We start from the raw sequence: 15,682 nt of genomic DNA, 5'->3' as shown, positions 1-15,682 counted from the left end.
GATTATATGATAGCTCTATAACAAAATCAACTTAAGGAAATACATAAGCAGGAGTCTACTGAATTTCTCTAAGACACACAAACGCACATTCATATGCACATATACAATCCATGGTGTTTTTTTTTTATTTTTTTAAATGAATTTGTCCATAACATATGCTGCTTACATGTTTTCTTAGGTCAAACAGTGTCAGCCCACGCTGATAGAACACCCTGGGGAATTGAAGAATCACAACGGGGAAAAAATGACTCATTTTTACCCAAAGCTCTGTCACTAAGAGTTCGTGGATGCTGACGCACAATATGACATCATTAGGCATTATTCAAAATCATCCAGCTGATGTAATCAAATATTGCAACACACTGGTGGTATGGTAATAGAGAGCAGGCTATACTATGGATTTTTAAAAAATGATTTTTTAGAAAGATTTGAGCAGCTGGTTGGAAAATTATTTCTATTGGTATTAATATTATTGTTCGAGCAATAGATCAACTGTCCACAGACCACAATGAGAGATTGGGAAAGGGTAGCATAAGGCATTGGAGAGGCTTCCAGCAGGGTAAGACTTGGGCATGGAAGACTTCCAGAGCCTAACACAGGCACATAGAGTCTGTCAAGGGGCCAAGAGTCAGAGTCTTTCTGCAGTCTCACACACACCAAAACACACACTTCACAGCATGCTACTGACACAGGCCTTTTTCCTCTGTGTCCCACTCTCAGAATTGTCTCAGCCGTGTATTAATATATCAACAAAATCTGTACTCCTGTTAAAATCAACCATTTAGTTTAATGTGCTATAAGAAACCTGAACTCATTTCCACACACACTGCAAAACCTAGAAAATTATTTATGTGCAAAATGTTCTCATAGGTGCTTGAGACAGCAGGGATCATGAAATCTAAGATGAAAATCTAAGGTCAACCATTAGAGGTTCTGGGAAGATGGAAGAAGGTCTGAAGGGACAAGTTGGTGTGTACACCTATGTGTTTATGCAAATGTGAGGAAGTCACAATGTAATAAATGATGGCCCGTTAGAACGTAAAACATGAGTCATTGGTCATCTCTTATGACCCGTCTATGGACCTACACTGATCAGCCATAACATTAAAACCACTGACAGGTCACGTAAATAACATTAATTATCTCGTTACAGTGGCACCTGTTAAGCGGTGGGATATATTCGGCAGCAAGTGAACAGTCAGTTCTCGTAGTTGACGTGTCGGAAGCAGGAAAAATCGGCAAGCGTAAGGATCTGAATGACTTTTCCAAGGGCCAGATTGTGATGGCTAGACGACTGGGTCAGAGCGTCTCCAAAACGGCAGGTCTTGTGGGGTGTTCCTGGTATGCAGTGGTCAGTACCTACCAAAAGTGGTCCAAGGAAGGACATCCAAAGATCCAGTGACAATCAAGGCTCACACTGAAAATATGAGCGAAATCTAACATTCAATTCCAGTACATATATTCTAAGAAAAATCAAAACAGTACCATATATGTCACAATTATTGGAATCCTTACATTTAGTACTTTGTGTCCATTAAACAGGAATACTAAGTCCTTTCTTATAATGCTTGAGAGAAAGGAATCAGAGATCACGCCTCAATACAGAATCTCTCCAGATCCTCCAGGATCCTCCTCTTCAGCTCACCCCACATGTTGGGATGGCTGGATAAAAAGTTCGATTCTGCTATCACTGAACTTTTTTTTATTTTATTTTTTTTTTAGTTTTTTGTGTATGTTTTGGATCCTTGTCCTGCTGGGAAAAAAAAGTGAACTTCAGCATTAGTGACCTGAGCATTAAATTTACTAATGCTAAAGCTAACGCTTCCATGCCTACAATTTTCATGACAGGAGTCTCAATATCTATGGAGGATATAAGGTAAATAACAGCCTATATAAATGGTTTTGATGAAAAGGAATAAATAACTATCAGTTTATAGAAGTGGAATCTATTATTTTACTGTTTTATTAGTGGGGAAAAGTGATCAAATGCTAGGTTATGGAAAAATATTTTGTCATTGCTATCTATATAGAAATGATTTTCTAAGTTAGGCTTTCAGTAGGAGATTTTGCAATTTTATCGTTGGACCCTGAGCACTGGTCTTTCAAAGAAGGAGTTGAGTGAAAAATCTCATTTAAAAATAAATAAATAAATAAACTAAAATAAATAAAAAGCTTCCACAGATAAGACTTTTCTAATTTAGCCCTCCTAATTACCAGGGGTTGTGAGAATCACCAGCATACACCTGTGTGCATGTGCATAGAATAGTGTGACCTTCCAACAGTCAAAAAGTGATGTGATACTGTACTTTCAATAAATATTATTTCAACATATCCATCTTTCCCTTCCCTCTTTTTGCAACGTACATACATATGGCAGACCACATATACAATAGGGAGCTCTCAGCTAAACAGAATGCGAATACAGTCAAGAGCTTCAAGTAACCTGTCCTCCAAAAGGTGGACATAGGTGGCGATAAACCCCCACCATCATCTAGTGAAATGTTTCTTTTGAGCTTTAGCCTTAGCGATCACTCATCATGGTGTTTGTAAGTAAGCTCTATAAACTTACCCTGTGTTGTTTCTCAGTAGGGGTGAATAACCACAGATTTGAGTTCTCCCTCATCACTATCTCCTCCAAGTATTTCACATTGCTCAAAGTCTAGCTGTGAATATGTGCTGCTGTCGTGGTTGAGCACTTTTCCGTCACCACTTTCACCCTGAGATTGTTAGCTGGACTCCAATGAAGTGCAAAAGATGGGGCTCCCTTCATTCTACTAGGTGGGTTTTCCCTTGGTATTATCTGCTGAGTTTTCCACACTCCCTGCCAACTACTGACTAGTCGGCCTTTGGCTAAGCACCGCTAAAATGGTTGAGTGGGTTTTCCATGCTATACCACGTGCTGTTCACTGCTGAGCCTGCCATGTTAGATAAATTAACTAATACATAACACTGGAGCTGGAGTCAGCTTTTCTCCATTCACACCTCAGGATCGCCACTGGCTCGGGTTTTCCATCTGTTTTTCCACTGAGTTTCCATGTGTCCTGCTGTCTGACAGACATGTAGCAACATACTACTACTGTTTTTGAGTGGTGTTCCTCCACTGTAACTGCTGCTATTCTTGGTTTATTCTGCTAAGCCAATGATCAATACTGTACTTGTGTGGCCAGTTTCTGAATCCCCTGGAAGCCAAAAATAAGTTGACACATTGACCAATATATACAAGTTTGAGAGGTACACTAAAACTGAGCAGGATTGAAGTTCAATGATCAGTCTTCCTCCCCATTCCTCATCTGAGGAGTGCAAGGATACTATGTCTGCAGCCACGTTTAGGTTTTTCCAGACTGATATGGCCCTAGCTTGAGTAGGGTGGCCTGGGGTCACTGATTCCTGCATGAAGTCACATGATGCAAATGGCTTCATCGTCAAAACAGAGACTGGCCCACTAAGTGGTACACGTCATCACCATGACCGATAGGCAGGCCAGACACTCATATACTCATAAGTTATCCAGGTTTCATAGAAACACAGTTACATACTGTATGTGTTACATAACTGCTAGTGAACCAGAGCCTGAAATATGCTGTCCAAACCAGACACCAGCACAGAGTATTCAATTGCCCAACTATTACCAAAAAAAAAAAAAAAAAAAAAATCAGAACCACAGCCAACTGGAGGATGAATAAAATACTTGAGGGACTTGACTGACACTAGTTTAATAGTTTTATCTTGCTAATTTAATCAATCACTCAACAGTATTAGACTATGAATACCCATCAAATATACACCGATTAGGCATAACATTGAAACCACTGACAGGTGAAGTGAGTAACATCAATTATCTCATTACAGTGGCACCTGTCACGAGGTAAGATATATTAGGCTGCAAGTGAACAGTCAGTTCTCAAACTTGATGTGTCGGAAGCAAGAAAAATGGGCAAGCATAAGGATCTGAACGACTTTGACAAGGTCTTGTGGGGTGTTCCCAGTATGCAGTGATTAGTACCTATTAAAAGTGGTCAACGGAAGGACAACCGGCGGTCCAGTGACAGGGTCATCGGCATTCAAGGCTCACTGAGGCAGATGGGGAGCGAAGGATAGCCCTTCTGGTCTGATGCCACAGAAGAGCTACTGTAGCACAAATTGCTGAAAAGGTAAATGCTGGCTATGATAGAAAAGTGTCAGAACACACAGTGCATAGCAACTTCTTGTGTATATAGGGCTGTGTAGCCAGACCCCCGTCCACCACCGAAAGCGCCTACAATGGGCACATTAGCATCAGAACTGGATCATGGAGCAATGGAAGAAGGTGGCCTGATCTGATGAAGCCCTTTTTTTTTTTTTCTTTCTTTTTACATCATGTGGATGACTGGGTGTGTATGCGTCGCTTACCTTGGGAAGAGATGGCATCAGGATGCACTATGGCAAGACGGCGAAGGCAGTGTGATGCTCTGTCCAATGTTCTGCTGGGAAACCTCGGGTCCTACACAATATAACTCAGGTGGTTTTAATGTTATGGCTGATTCCCTCAGACTAACTCATCTAGATGTTAGGAGTGTTATTACGGCATAGACAAAACAGTGTTGTATTTTGTAAACAATGTAGACCTACTGGCTATAATTCTGAAACGGTATATGATCGATTTAAAATCTTGTAATTTGAATGTTTAATTGACCAAACTTTTACAGAATGGAATAATGCACAATTTACAATGGAGACCATTTTCTCACAGAAATGCACACACACACACACACACACACACACACACACACACGTATGTGACCGAGGGCATGTGAAACAGCACAGCAAATTATGATAAGAAGTTAATTAAAATCTTTATTTCATTATATGTGTTACATTCAATACCCAATGTGTTTCTTTAGGACACATATATGATAGGCATAAATACAAACAAGCGTTTTTTTTTTTTTTGTGCCTTTCCTAATAGAATAAGATGAGTGAGCAAAACTTCACACCCTTATATTTACATTTAAAGTCCAACTTTATACAAAGTCGATGCCTTCATTATTTACAGAAATGAGAAGAAGGACGGCTCTAACCAACCAAATAAAGGTGCAAGTCCTGTGTGTTGGGAAACATAGCTCAGTAAAGTAGGTGTCGTCTAATAGTAAAACGGATTCATCATGTATTCGTCGTTTCATCGGCTGAAATTTGGAGTTTTTCTATTGATATAAAAACTGATATCGTGTTGAACGTGTGTGTACGTTAACGTCAAATTTTTTCATGTTCAAGAATGGGATTTATGATTTTCTAGCACAAGACTTGTCCTTTATTACATAAAGATGTTTGTCTTTTCTTAAATGGATTGAAATAAAACATGAAAGAAAAAGAAGAAGAAAAAAAAAAGGCAGGCTAACCTGAATGAGCATCATGGACCAGTACAGTAACGTTTTAACAGTCAATCCTTTCAGTCAAGTTGTCTGTAGTGACGTGTGTTTTAAAGCTACATGTTAAAACACACCAAGGAAGGCAAGATGACGCCACACGCATCTCTCAGTGAATAAGAGATGAAACACGATTGGATCAAATAATCTCTTTAATCTAAAAATAAGGAATGAAAAAAAAAAAAGTCTAAAAAAAGAAGACCAGTGTTTCTGACATCCAGCAGAAATTGAAAAAAAGAAAGAAAGGAGAAAACAACAACAACAACAAAAAAAAACAAAACAAAAAAAAACATGGCACCTGCATTTAGCAGGTAACTTAAAATGAAACCAAAAAATAGCCCTTATGACTTTTAATTGTAAATATGTCTGGATTAAGCTGAAGGAAAAAAAAAAAAAAAAGTGTGAAATTGACCAAAAAAACCAACAAAAAAAAAACAAGTCACAATGTGTATCACAGGATTATGCAGGATGGTAGCAAGTGTCAAATGTCTGGGATGCTGTACTGGAGAGTTCAGTAGTTTGTTGGTGACTTTAAGTCATTTTCCTAACTGTTACATAAATACATAAAATAGAAAGAGCCAAACATTCTTTGAACGGAGTATCAGCATAAGGACTTCTATGAAGTCAGTCAATGGATAAGGGGAGAGAGAGAGAGAGAGAGAGAGAGAGAGAGAGAGAGAGAGAGAGAGAGAGAGAGAATATGAATGAAGCTGAGGTCAGCATGTTGGAGTGCATGACCACGACCATGTCAATGCATTTGAAAAATGGTAAAACCACCTGAGTTTGAAAAGAAAAGAGAAGTGTTATGCATCAACACAGACTGGCACTAGTGTGTACGTGTGAATGTGTCTGGAGATGAAAAGCCACGGTCACCCTCCATACTCCACAGCTGACACTCACTTTAGTGTTTATTATGAATAATATATTGGAGTAAATGTTTTTGCATCTATGCTTCTTCTTCTCCGCTCTCACATGACGTAAAAAGTAAAAACGCGTGAAATACAGTAATGAGAAAACGGAAGAGCATCCTTTCAGGCGTCAGCGTTTGGACCAGCTAGCAAGCCGTCACACGGGCAATGAACATAGCTTTTGACAGCTGAAAGACTATGGCCATTAGGCAATTAAAAAAAAAAAAAAAAAACAGCAACTCTCCACCATGGAAAAAAAGAGCTTTGTGCTGTATGCGTGTGTGTGTGTGTGTTTAGGGGTTTAGGCTTGTCTCGCCAACCTCCTGAAACAGTGACGTGTAGAACTCAGGCTCCAGCTGTTTGTTCCGGTAACGGTTAACAATTTCAGCAATTTTCTGTTTTCGCCTCACATGCGGAGGGCTGTACGAGTCGCTGTCCAGTCTCTTCCTCCGACATGCGTTTATCACCGTCTGTCTCACTAGGAAACCTGGCAAAGATGGACAGAGAGGACACCGATATAACAAAGGAACATGCTAAAAAGTGTATGGCACGGCGTTTGCTTTGTCCTGCCAAGAATTCTAGCCATTCTAGTAAATGCTGCAAATGTAACTGTACACTCATGGCCACTTTAGTAGGAACACCTGTACACGTGCTTATGGATTTGAACTCAGTGATGGTGACCATGGCATGGTGGATTGGTCTTAGTATTTCAGACAGTGCACTGCTGGTTAGGCATGGGCGATATGGAGTTAAAACTATATCACGATATTTTCTGGTATTTATTGTGATAACGATATAAAATATAATGCGTCAATGTTTTTGGCTACAAGTGACAGCTGCATGCAGTCTTAGGAGTCTCAGAAACACCAACATTGATCTAAAAGTAAAAGTGATTTTCTGTAACTAAACCAGGTCCACATTGTAGAGGTAGCTCCTCACTTAGTGATAAACTCCTCCTCGGCTTCACGTCCACCTTCCGCCGTACTCGTGTTCGCTCTGCACGTGAGCTGCGAATGGGTCTCGCACTGTCACGCACAGAACTGGGCTTTATCGTTATTAACACGGGAGGACTAATTCTTACTGTGGGGAGAATTTTTACCGGTACATCACAAATGATAAGATATCGCCCATCGCTACTGCTGATCTCCCGGGATTGTACACGCAAAGCAGTTTTCTTTAGCGTGTACATAGTATGGTGCAAAAAATCATCTAGTGAGCGGTGGAAACGCCAGAGAACGGCCAGACTGGTTGAGGCGGATGGGGTACAACAGCAGAAGAGCACATCAGGTTCCACTCCTGTCAGCCAAGAACAGGAACTTAAGGGTATAGTGAGCACAGGCTCTCTGAATCTGGACAACGCTGTCTTTTTCCTCAACCCTAGACTATGTTGTGCATGAAAATCCAAGTAGCAGTTCCTGAAATACTCAAACCTGCACAAATGGCACCAACAACCATGCCTCACAAAGTTACAAGATAACATTTTTTTTTACATTTAGTTTTTTTAACCCATTCTGAAGTTTGATGTGAAGCTCTCGATGAGCGGGCGTACGGACGTTTCTAATAAAGTGGCCGGAGAGTGTACATGTCAAGCCAAATCAAAGCGCACATGAGCGGAAACCCAAACCCACCCAGTGATCTCCTGCTGACCACCATGTTGTCTACAAGGGGGATGACCATGCTGAACTTTCCCATGGCTCCATGCAGCTTGATGCGGAACAGGCCAGTCTTCAGTGGGTGGATGAATATGACTGGTACGTCTTTCTCGGATGAGCTGGGCCTGAGACAGAGAAGGAACAAAATTCAAACGTTCCGTATAGAAATCAGACTATATATCAGCGCACATATTTGACCCGTACTGTCAATAGTTAAGAATTCTAAGTAATCTGATGTGGAGTTATGGACCTGGAAGCACTGCTGTTGACTGCACTTTCCACTCCTGTGCTAGTCTCGGCCAGCAACTCGGACACAGGAAAGTTTTCTGCAAAGACACGGATCACGCTTGTTTACGAATGTTATGTAAACAAACATCGACAGTGGTAATAAAGGTTTTTTTTTTTAGTATTTCAGAGAAAGCCAGCTGCTTTTATTTCTGTGGTAGGCTCAGCGGTTAAGATGATGGACTGCTCGGTAGGTCATGAGTTCAAAATTCCAGCACCACCAAGCTGCCCTTGAGCCGGGCCTTTAACTGTCAACTGCTCAGATTTATAAATGAGATCAATGCTAGTCGCTCTGCATAAGGGTTTCTGCCAAATGCCATAAATGTACTTCTCTGAAGCTGCAGAGGGAATTGAAGTGAACGGAGAAGTGAAATATATTTTCCATTTCATTTGATTACCAATTTAGCTGGCATTGTTAAAAGATTACATCGCTGAATTATGCTGCTAAGCAATAATTCACTGGACAATTAGTCTCTTATTTAGTAAAACATCTAGCAAATTCACAACATGTAATTACGTGATTGTTGGATCAGACAGCATGCAGTACATAGATAAGCACGTAACATACAGTTAGTGCGTCATAAACAGATCATTCCTACATGATTCATGATTTCCCATATCAGAATCAATCACGTTTTATACAATTTTGTCAAAATGATGCTCTGTTACACATATATATATATATATTTTTAATTACCAATGTCATCATAGCGCTCTACCCAGACCACCAGCACCTTAGTCTCTGGACCCAGAGGCGGTATATTCCTTCCTGATGGCAGCTTCTTACTCTTCGCTGTGGGAGACTGGCCAAAAAAAACCCCCCCAAAAAAACCACAGTGAACAAATTTGAACATAGCTGTTATATTTAGATGATAAAACTTTTCAGGGTTTGACTCTGACATACTGCTCTCAAAGTACGGCTTTTTTATGTGGACGTGTCAAGGGCAAGCATGTAAAGTGAGAATGTGTTTGCTGTAAAGATATTGTGGCTGTGGCGTATACAATCAGCAAGATCAGATCTCCATTTCGCTGCAGGACACACTAGAAAATTCTAGCTCCAACTCACATGGTCTCCAGCTCTGAAATTTCTTTCTGTTAATGTTTACCCTATACCCATTGTCTCTCCTGGAAAATTGAGTAGGTGTGTGTGTGTGTATATATATATATATATAAATACATAAATAAATATATAAATAAGAGAGAGAGAGAAAGAAAGTGAGAGTGAGACAAAGAGAGAAAGAGAGATTTTATGTGGATGTGTTTACCCGTTGTGAAGGTCCCATGTTGTCAGAGTGGTTGGGAAAGAGCTCCAGTGTGAGGTTGGGTTGTTTCAGTAGGCTGGGCATCAGCTCCATCTGGGAATCAGAGTCCGCTGTGGGAAAACTGTTCTCAGGCGACTCTGCTACACACACAAACACACAAACAATTCAAATGTCTATCATCATCAATCTTTAGGAAATATAATATATGAAACAATTTTTTTTAAAGCATCAGACATAGGCATGGCAAGAATAACATATGCCTCAGTAAGCAAGGTTGAGCAATATGACAATACTGTATACTATTGATATTGTAAATACTTGTTACAATATACTATAGAGCATTTTTTTCCCACGGTGGAAGAACTTATATTTATTACTGACATGTTTCAACAAGAATATAAAGCCAAATAACAAATGGCATACTGAGTAATGATTTCTGCTACAAAACGTCTGTCACATTGGGAAGTGGGGGGTGTGGGTAGGTTTGCATTCAAACAAATATGAAGTATTTCACTAAGAAATATATGTGAAATATAAGTTAGATTAGTCACTCGCAACCTCAAACCTCAGCATGTGACGACGGTTTGTTTATATCTCCATGGTAACAACCTGGGTATGCGCAAGTGTGTGTGTGTTTGTGTGTGTGTGTGTGTGTGTGAGTGAGAGAGAGCGAGATCACGCATGCTCTGAGTCAAATCACGTAAGAAAACATCATTTAAATATAAAAAAGTAGTGTAATTACTTACTTTAGTTATCAGTCATGCAGTAATGTAAACATGCTTTTTCTGTGTGCGTGTGTGTGTGTGTGTGTGTGTGTGTGTGTGAGGTACAGAGAGAAATCGGGCGAGAATCCTTGTACCCCTCATAACAAGGAGCCCCTCCTCTTACTCCCCACATAAGCTGACATTAATGTGCACCGATTATGGTTTTTCAAATATTACCTTTCATGTAGTGTGTTATAGAGCTGCTTGTGAATGTAAAAAGTCTGCAAAGTTTCAAAAATCAAAGCGCACGACGAACGGAGTTATTGATTCCCGAACAAAGGAAGCGATTCTGAACAGCTGAAACGAGTCATTAGTGATTCCAGACTTTACTTCCTGTACTAACCTATGTAGGTTTGTAATAAAAGCCCCGCCTCTGTTCTTCATCGGCTGCCCGAGAACAGACGGAGCTGAAACTCGTTATAGTAGTGGGCGTTTCCTTTTTAAACACGCTGACAGCGGACCAATCACAACAGACTGGGACGACTGACCAATCAGAGCACATTATGCTCTCTGAAAGGAGGCATTTAGAACGGATCACTGAACGAGTCGTTTGTGATACTGGGGGGAAAAAGGTAATGCTGCAATTCAAATTATGAGCACATTAAAGTGTTTTTTGGCCTTGAATGCCAAATAATAGGTGCGCTTTAAGCAGGTTTAAGAAAATATTGAAAACCCATCTTTTTAAAATAGCTTATACGGATAAATTGGATCTAGCTTTTTTCAATAGGGTGTAGAGTCAATTATTGTTTGTTTTATATTGATTGTCTTATGTAGACAATCAATACTGTATTGTATTATGTCTGTAGTTTTGTATTTTAACTCTAGTTCCTGTTTAGGTAGCGCTTTGGGTATAAGAAAAGCGTGTAGTAAATAAAATGTATTATTATTATTATTATGTAATTGGTTTATGCTAATACTATGTGAACTGATCACGTTCACTTCACATAATTCAATCTAATCACTTAATTAATTAATGAACGTTTAAATTAAGTTTAGCGCATAAGCACCGAAATCACGTTTTGATGAGAAACGTAATATTTTTGAGGTAAACCATACGTAGTATTTATTTATTTATTTTTTAAATCTAACCGACCACATATTCCTTTTTTTTTTTTTTTTAAACAGCGTAATTAACGTAGGGTCTTAGACAACTAGGCTTCCACCCTTAATGATCCCATGCAGACTAACCCACCTTTTCTATCATTTTTATTTCACTGCAAGGACAAAATAATGCAAGATACAGTGATATAAATAATAATGCACATCTTTCTAAAGTTGAATCAAATATAATACGGGGTAGTAGTACTACATTAAACAGTACATGTAAAAGTAAGCACAGAGCACAGTCTCGACATTTACTACTCGGCTTGACTTTATTCTAAACAAGAAACGCCTACGTGGGCTTTTGAGAACTAAATGTGGTTCTGTTAATATGATTTGTTTTTAATTTACAGGAAATACATGTTACTGCCGTAACTGCAGCGGTACCCGCTGATTCTGGTTGAGTACGATCTGTATATATTGTGATGTCATGTATCACAGAAATGCCTTGTAGAATCGTGATATAATATTTATGTGTCATATCGCTCACCCCTACTAGTAAGAAAAGAATCCAGTGCCAAATTTGTCAGTGTGTCATCTGTTTAATGGATAAAAACTAGACTTACTATTAGCCATCATACAACTGCATATCTTGTCTAGCGACTATTGGTTTGATTGCACAAAAACTTTGAGGTGATCGTTCTGTTTAAGCGCAGTTACAGTCAGCTACAGACTTCTGAGAGGTTTACCTGAGGAGTCACTGAGTGAGGGCACCACAAAGGCGATTTCTGTGAGAGCATCCGCGTAGTAGAGCACCCTCTTTTCACCGTTAAAAATTCCTCCTCCCGTCTCTCCCACAGCTACAAACTCATCTGTGACACCAGCAGGAAAAGAGAAAAGAAACCGTTTCATTCGTCCACGTTCCACTGAACCTAAAACTGAACACGTGAATCGTCTCATGAAACCAGTGTAAAGTCAATGGTCACTACTGAAGAGAAAATGATACCTGACTACCATTAAGATATTGACAGTGTTACACAATGTGCAGTCTAATGCAGACTGTGTGTGTAATGAAGCATGTGTACCTGGTGTGTCCGTGCCATTGGATGTGTTGATAGTCCAACTGGTATACACACTCCCAGTCCAGCCTGGGTGTTGCCCTACTTCGACTGGCCAGCCAAGAGACAACAGCAGCTCCAGAAAATGTGGCTGCACGCTTGCTGAGGATTCCACATTCCTCAGGATCTACACACACACACACACACACACACACAGCAGATCCTTAAAACAATCTTGATCGATACACACCAATACAATCCTCATATATAGTGCACAGAGGCTGCTCATACCTCTTGGCTACTCTTCTGGCCTGCCCTCATATAGAAGATGAATACTGTGTCACACGGTCGGCACGGCAACAAGTCCAGATAGCCAATGTCATCAAAGAAGCCTGATGTAGCCGAGTCCAGAGCGATGAGGTGAGGAGGCAAACGACTATTACTTGGCTCCTGAGAAAGAGAAAGAAAACAGGCACATATTGATTGCTGCACATGAGATTACGGCTGGTCCGACGCGCACTACAATCACTAGGTTTTGCGTGAATCCGTCTCGTTCTCTCCTTCACTAAGAATTCCTATGACGTTATTCAACAATTCCGCCAGACACATGAACTATTTAGCACTCGGCCAAAGCTGTAAAAGGCAAAGGAGGGTGATGAGAAAATGGTAAAAAGGATAAAGAAATACAAATAAATAGATAGATAATAAGTAAATACATAAAGGATGAATAAATAGACACGTATGAGTATACTGTAAGGAACACATGACGATGCGTAAATGACAGAATACGGTGACAAATAAAGGAGATCATGCTGAGGGAATCCACCTAAAATAATATCTATAGTTAAGAAGGGCGGAGTTTTCTATTACCTTGAGCGCCTCTAGTGACAGGAAGCCGAAATGTGAGAGAAAGAGGCGAGCGGTCTGGAACTCCTGCGCTGGAGGCGGAGGTCTGCAGTCAGTAAGCGGGTCAGGGAAGGGTTTATTCCTCCACAGGTCCTCCGTGTAGTGCTCCAGACTGGTCTCATATTCCATCTGCTTTACCATCACACCACGCAGCTTATCGTGCTGCTGTTCCAGCTGCCACACAGACACACACAACGGGATCAGCTGCCACATACACTTAATTGTTTTACGAGACAGTAATTATTGTTATCATCTCCATCCATCTATAATATAAACATAAGTACAAATGAAAGCATCCATGAACTGAATAAAACAAGGACGAGTTCGTTTACATGAGAGTTAAGTTCTTATTTTACTGAAAATCGAAAATTAAGAGTTTTTAGTAGATTTGGTTGTCAGTGTCCCCAAAATAAAAGCAAAACAAGTACTCGTGCACGTAGAACGTACAAAATGTTCACTGGTGCACAAACACAGCACCATGTGTCATGACTCGGTATGCTGAACTGTGACAGTGAACCACATACCCACAGATACAAGTTCAAACTCACACAAGCATCCGAGTGCTTCAAGGCCGAAGTACGTGATATTAAGGACTCCTGTCAGTGAAAACAGATTGCACCTCTTTCCTGACTTGTTTACCTTACTTTATAGAGACACAAATGCATACCAAACATCTTCCATATCAGCCAAGAAGACCTTTCTCACCTCCTTATCTACTATATCATGAAGGTCTGGAATGCTCAGATCAGCTTTGACAAAAGGAATCTTGTCCACCTCTTCTGGGAACGGCCTGTGTTTGACACTAAACCGAATCCCGACGTCATTTTTGGGGGTTGGCCGACCCTCTGGAACAAAAACCTGCTGTAGGAGACAGACAATATGGGAAAACAACCAATCAAACAATGGGTATTGGTACTAGATGCATCTACTGAGGTCTTCATAGATACAAACTCTCACATTACGTTCAGTGCGTTTGTGCTCTGGTTGGTTGTTTGTGCTATAGATTACCTTCTGATTGGCCCTGGCTCCTCGAGGCTGGTGGAACAGTTGCATCGTCCAGGCGTGGCGACCACACATGCCTCGAACCAGCATTGTGACAGATGGACAGGGGTCTGGATAAAGAGACAAAAAACACGTGTAGAAAATGCCTTGGTTGCATAAATGTCCACATGGGCAATGAATATGTAAATAGCAAATGAGTACTAGTGAACACCGCATACAACCATGCTAAACAAAAACAAAATAAAAAAAAATGTCAAAGCGCAATAAAATGTCACAGGAATACACTCTTAATGATCGAAAACCACAATGTATGCAAATATCTTATTGGATGCTGAGGTTCATTGGTGTATTTTGCAACAGATATGTTTGGAATAAAGTCAACATCATTCACCATCTAAAGGACACAGTGCCTAAAACATTGTGTGGCTGCATCTTGTTATGGAGGAGCTTCTATTCAGCTGAGAGAGAGGCTCTGTTTCAAGCAGAGGTCAAATACAGAGCTTGAAATACCAATATACTTTGGCACAGGACCTTCGGCCCTCTAGCAAAATGTTTACTTTAAAGAAGAAATTCATTTTGTTACTTGAAAATGATTCAAAACACATATCCAAGTGAGCCAAGGAATGGTTTAGGAAAAGCAAGATCAAACTCACTCAACTTTCTAAGATGTATTAGTTAAAAGAAGTGAATACGTATGCAAAAGACAACGGAAATATAATTGTATGAATAGAATTAACTTAATTTTAAATATAGTATTTTGTAAGCATTATTGCAGGTACTTACAGTCATGTGAAAAAAGAAAGAAAAAAAGAAAAAAAAAAAGAAAGAAAAAAAACCACCAGATGAAAATTGTTGGCTTTTTTGGACAAGCAAACATTTGTTCATCTTTGAAACAGTACCTATTAATAAAGTTGATATACAGTGCCCTCCACTAATATTGGCACCCTTGGGAAATATGAGCAAAGAAGGCTGTGAAAATTTGTCTTTATTGTTTAAATTTTTGATATTTTTCTTTAAAAAAAAAAAAAAAAAAAAAAAAAAAAAAAAAAAAAAAATCACAAATACTCTGCTCTCATGGATATCAAACAATTGCAAACACAACACGGTTTTATAATATATGTATAAATAAAAAAAAAATTGTACACCTGGGTGACTAGGAAGACGAAATTGTTCAAACATGACTTCCTGTTTCATAGGGGTATAAATATGAGGTATCAAATAACAATGGGTAAGACCAAGGAATATAGCTGTGGTGTGCGGAAAAAGGTTGTTGAGCTTCACAAAATGGGAAGTGGCTATAAGAAAATAGCACAAGCATTGAAAATGCCCATTTCCACCATCAGGGCAATAATTAAGACGTTCCAGTCAACTGGAAATGTTATGAATCAATGTGGAAAAGGAC

The 15,682-nt window shown here is 39.7% G+C and overlaps 1 protein-coding gene across 9 annotated transcripts in view; it reads right to left on the bottom strand.

Moving 5' to 3' along the window:
• Positions 1-4,815: 4,815 nt before the first annotated feature.
• ralgapb (Ral GTPase activating protein non-catalytic subunit beta) overlaps positions 4,816-15,682 on the bottom strand; it is a 51,661-nt gene continuing 40,794 nt past the window's right edge. For 4 of the 9 annotated variants that reach the window (XM_017480217.3, XM_017480220.3, XM_017480222.3 and 1 more), the window contains 11 exons: positions 14,287-14,390; positions 13,984-14,139; positions 13,243-13,452; positions 12,664-12,822; positions 12,400-12,559; positions 12,064-12,186; positions 9,513-9,649; positions 8,945-9,050; positions 8,213-8,288; positions 7,939-8,087; positions 4,816-6,797 (listed from right to left, as the gene is read on the bottom strand). In XM_017480217.3, coding sequence (XP_017335706.1) covers positions 6,604-6,797; positions 7,939-8,087; positions 8,213-8,288; positions 8,945-9,050; positions 9,513-9,649; positions 12,064-12,186; positions 12,400-12,559; positions 12,664-12,822; positions 13,243-13,452; positions 13,984-14,139; positions 14,287-14,390 — 1,574 coding nt within the window. In that variant the 3' untranslated portion in view covers positions 4,816-6,603. The remainder of the gene's footprint in view (positions 6,798-7,938; positions 8,088-8,212; positions 8,289-8,944; positions 9,051-9,512; positions 9,650-12,063; positions 12,187-12,399; positions 12,560-12,663; positions 12,823-13,242; positions 13,453-13,983; positions 14,140-14,286; positions 14,391-15,682) is intronic. The other 5 variants (XM_017480218.3, XM_017480221.3, XM_017480226.3 and 2 more) reach the window with 2 other exon arrangements.

The sequence above is a fragment of the Ictalurus punctatus genome, chromosome 11 (assembly GCF_001660625.3).
Source record: "Ictalurus punctatus breed USDA103 chromosome 11, Coco_2.0, whole genome shotgun sequence".
NCBI classification, from domain to species: Eukaryota; Metazoa; Chordata; class Actinopteri; order Siluriformes; family Ictaluridae; genus Ictalurus; species Ictalurus punctatus.
Note: the sequence above shows the minus strand (reverse complement) of the source record. Positions and strands in the feature narration are given on the sequence as shown.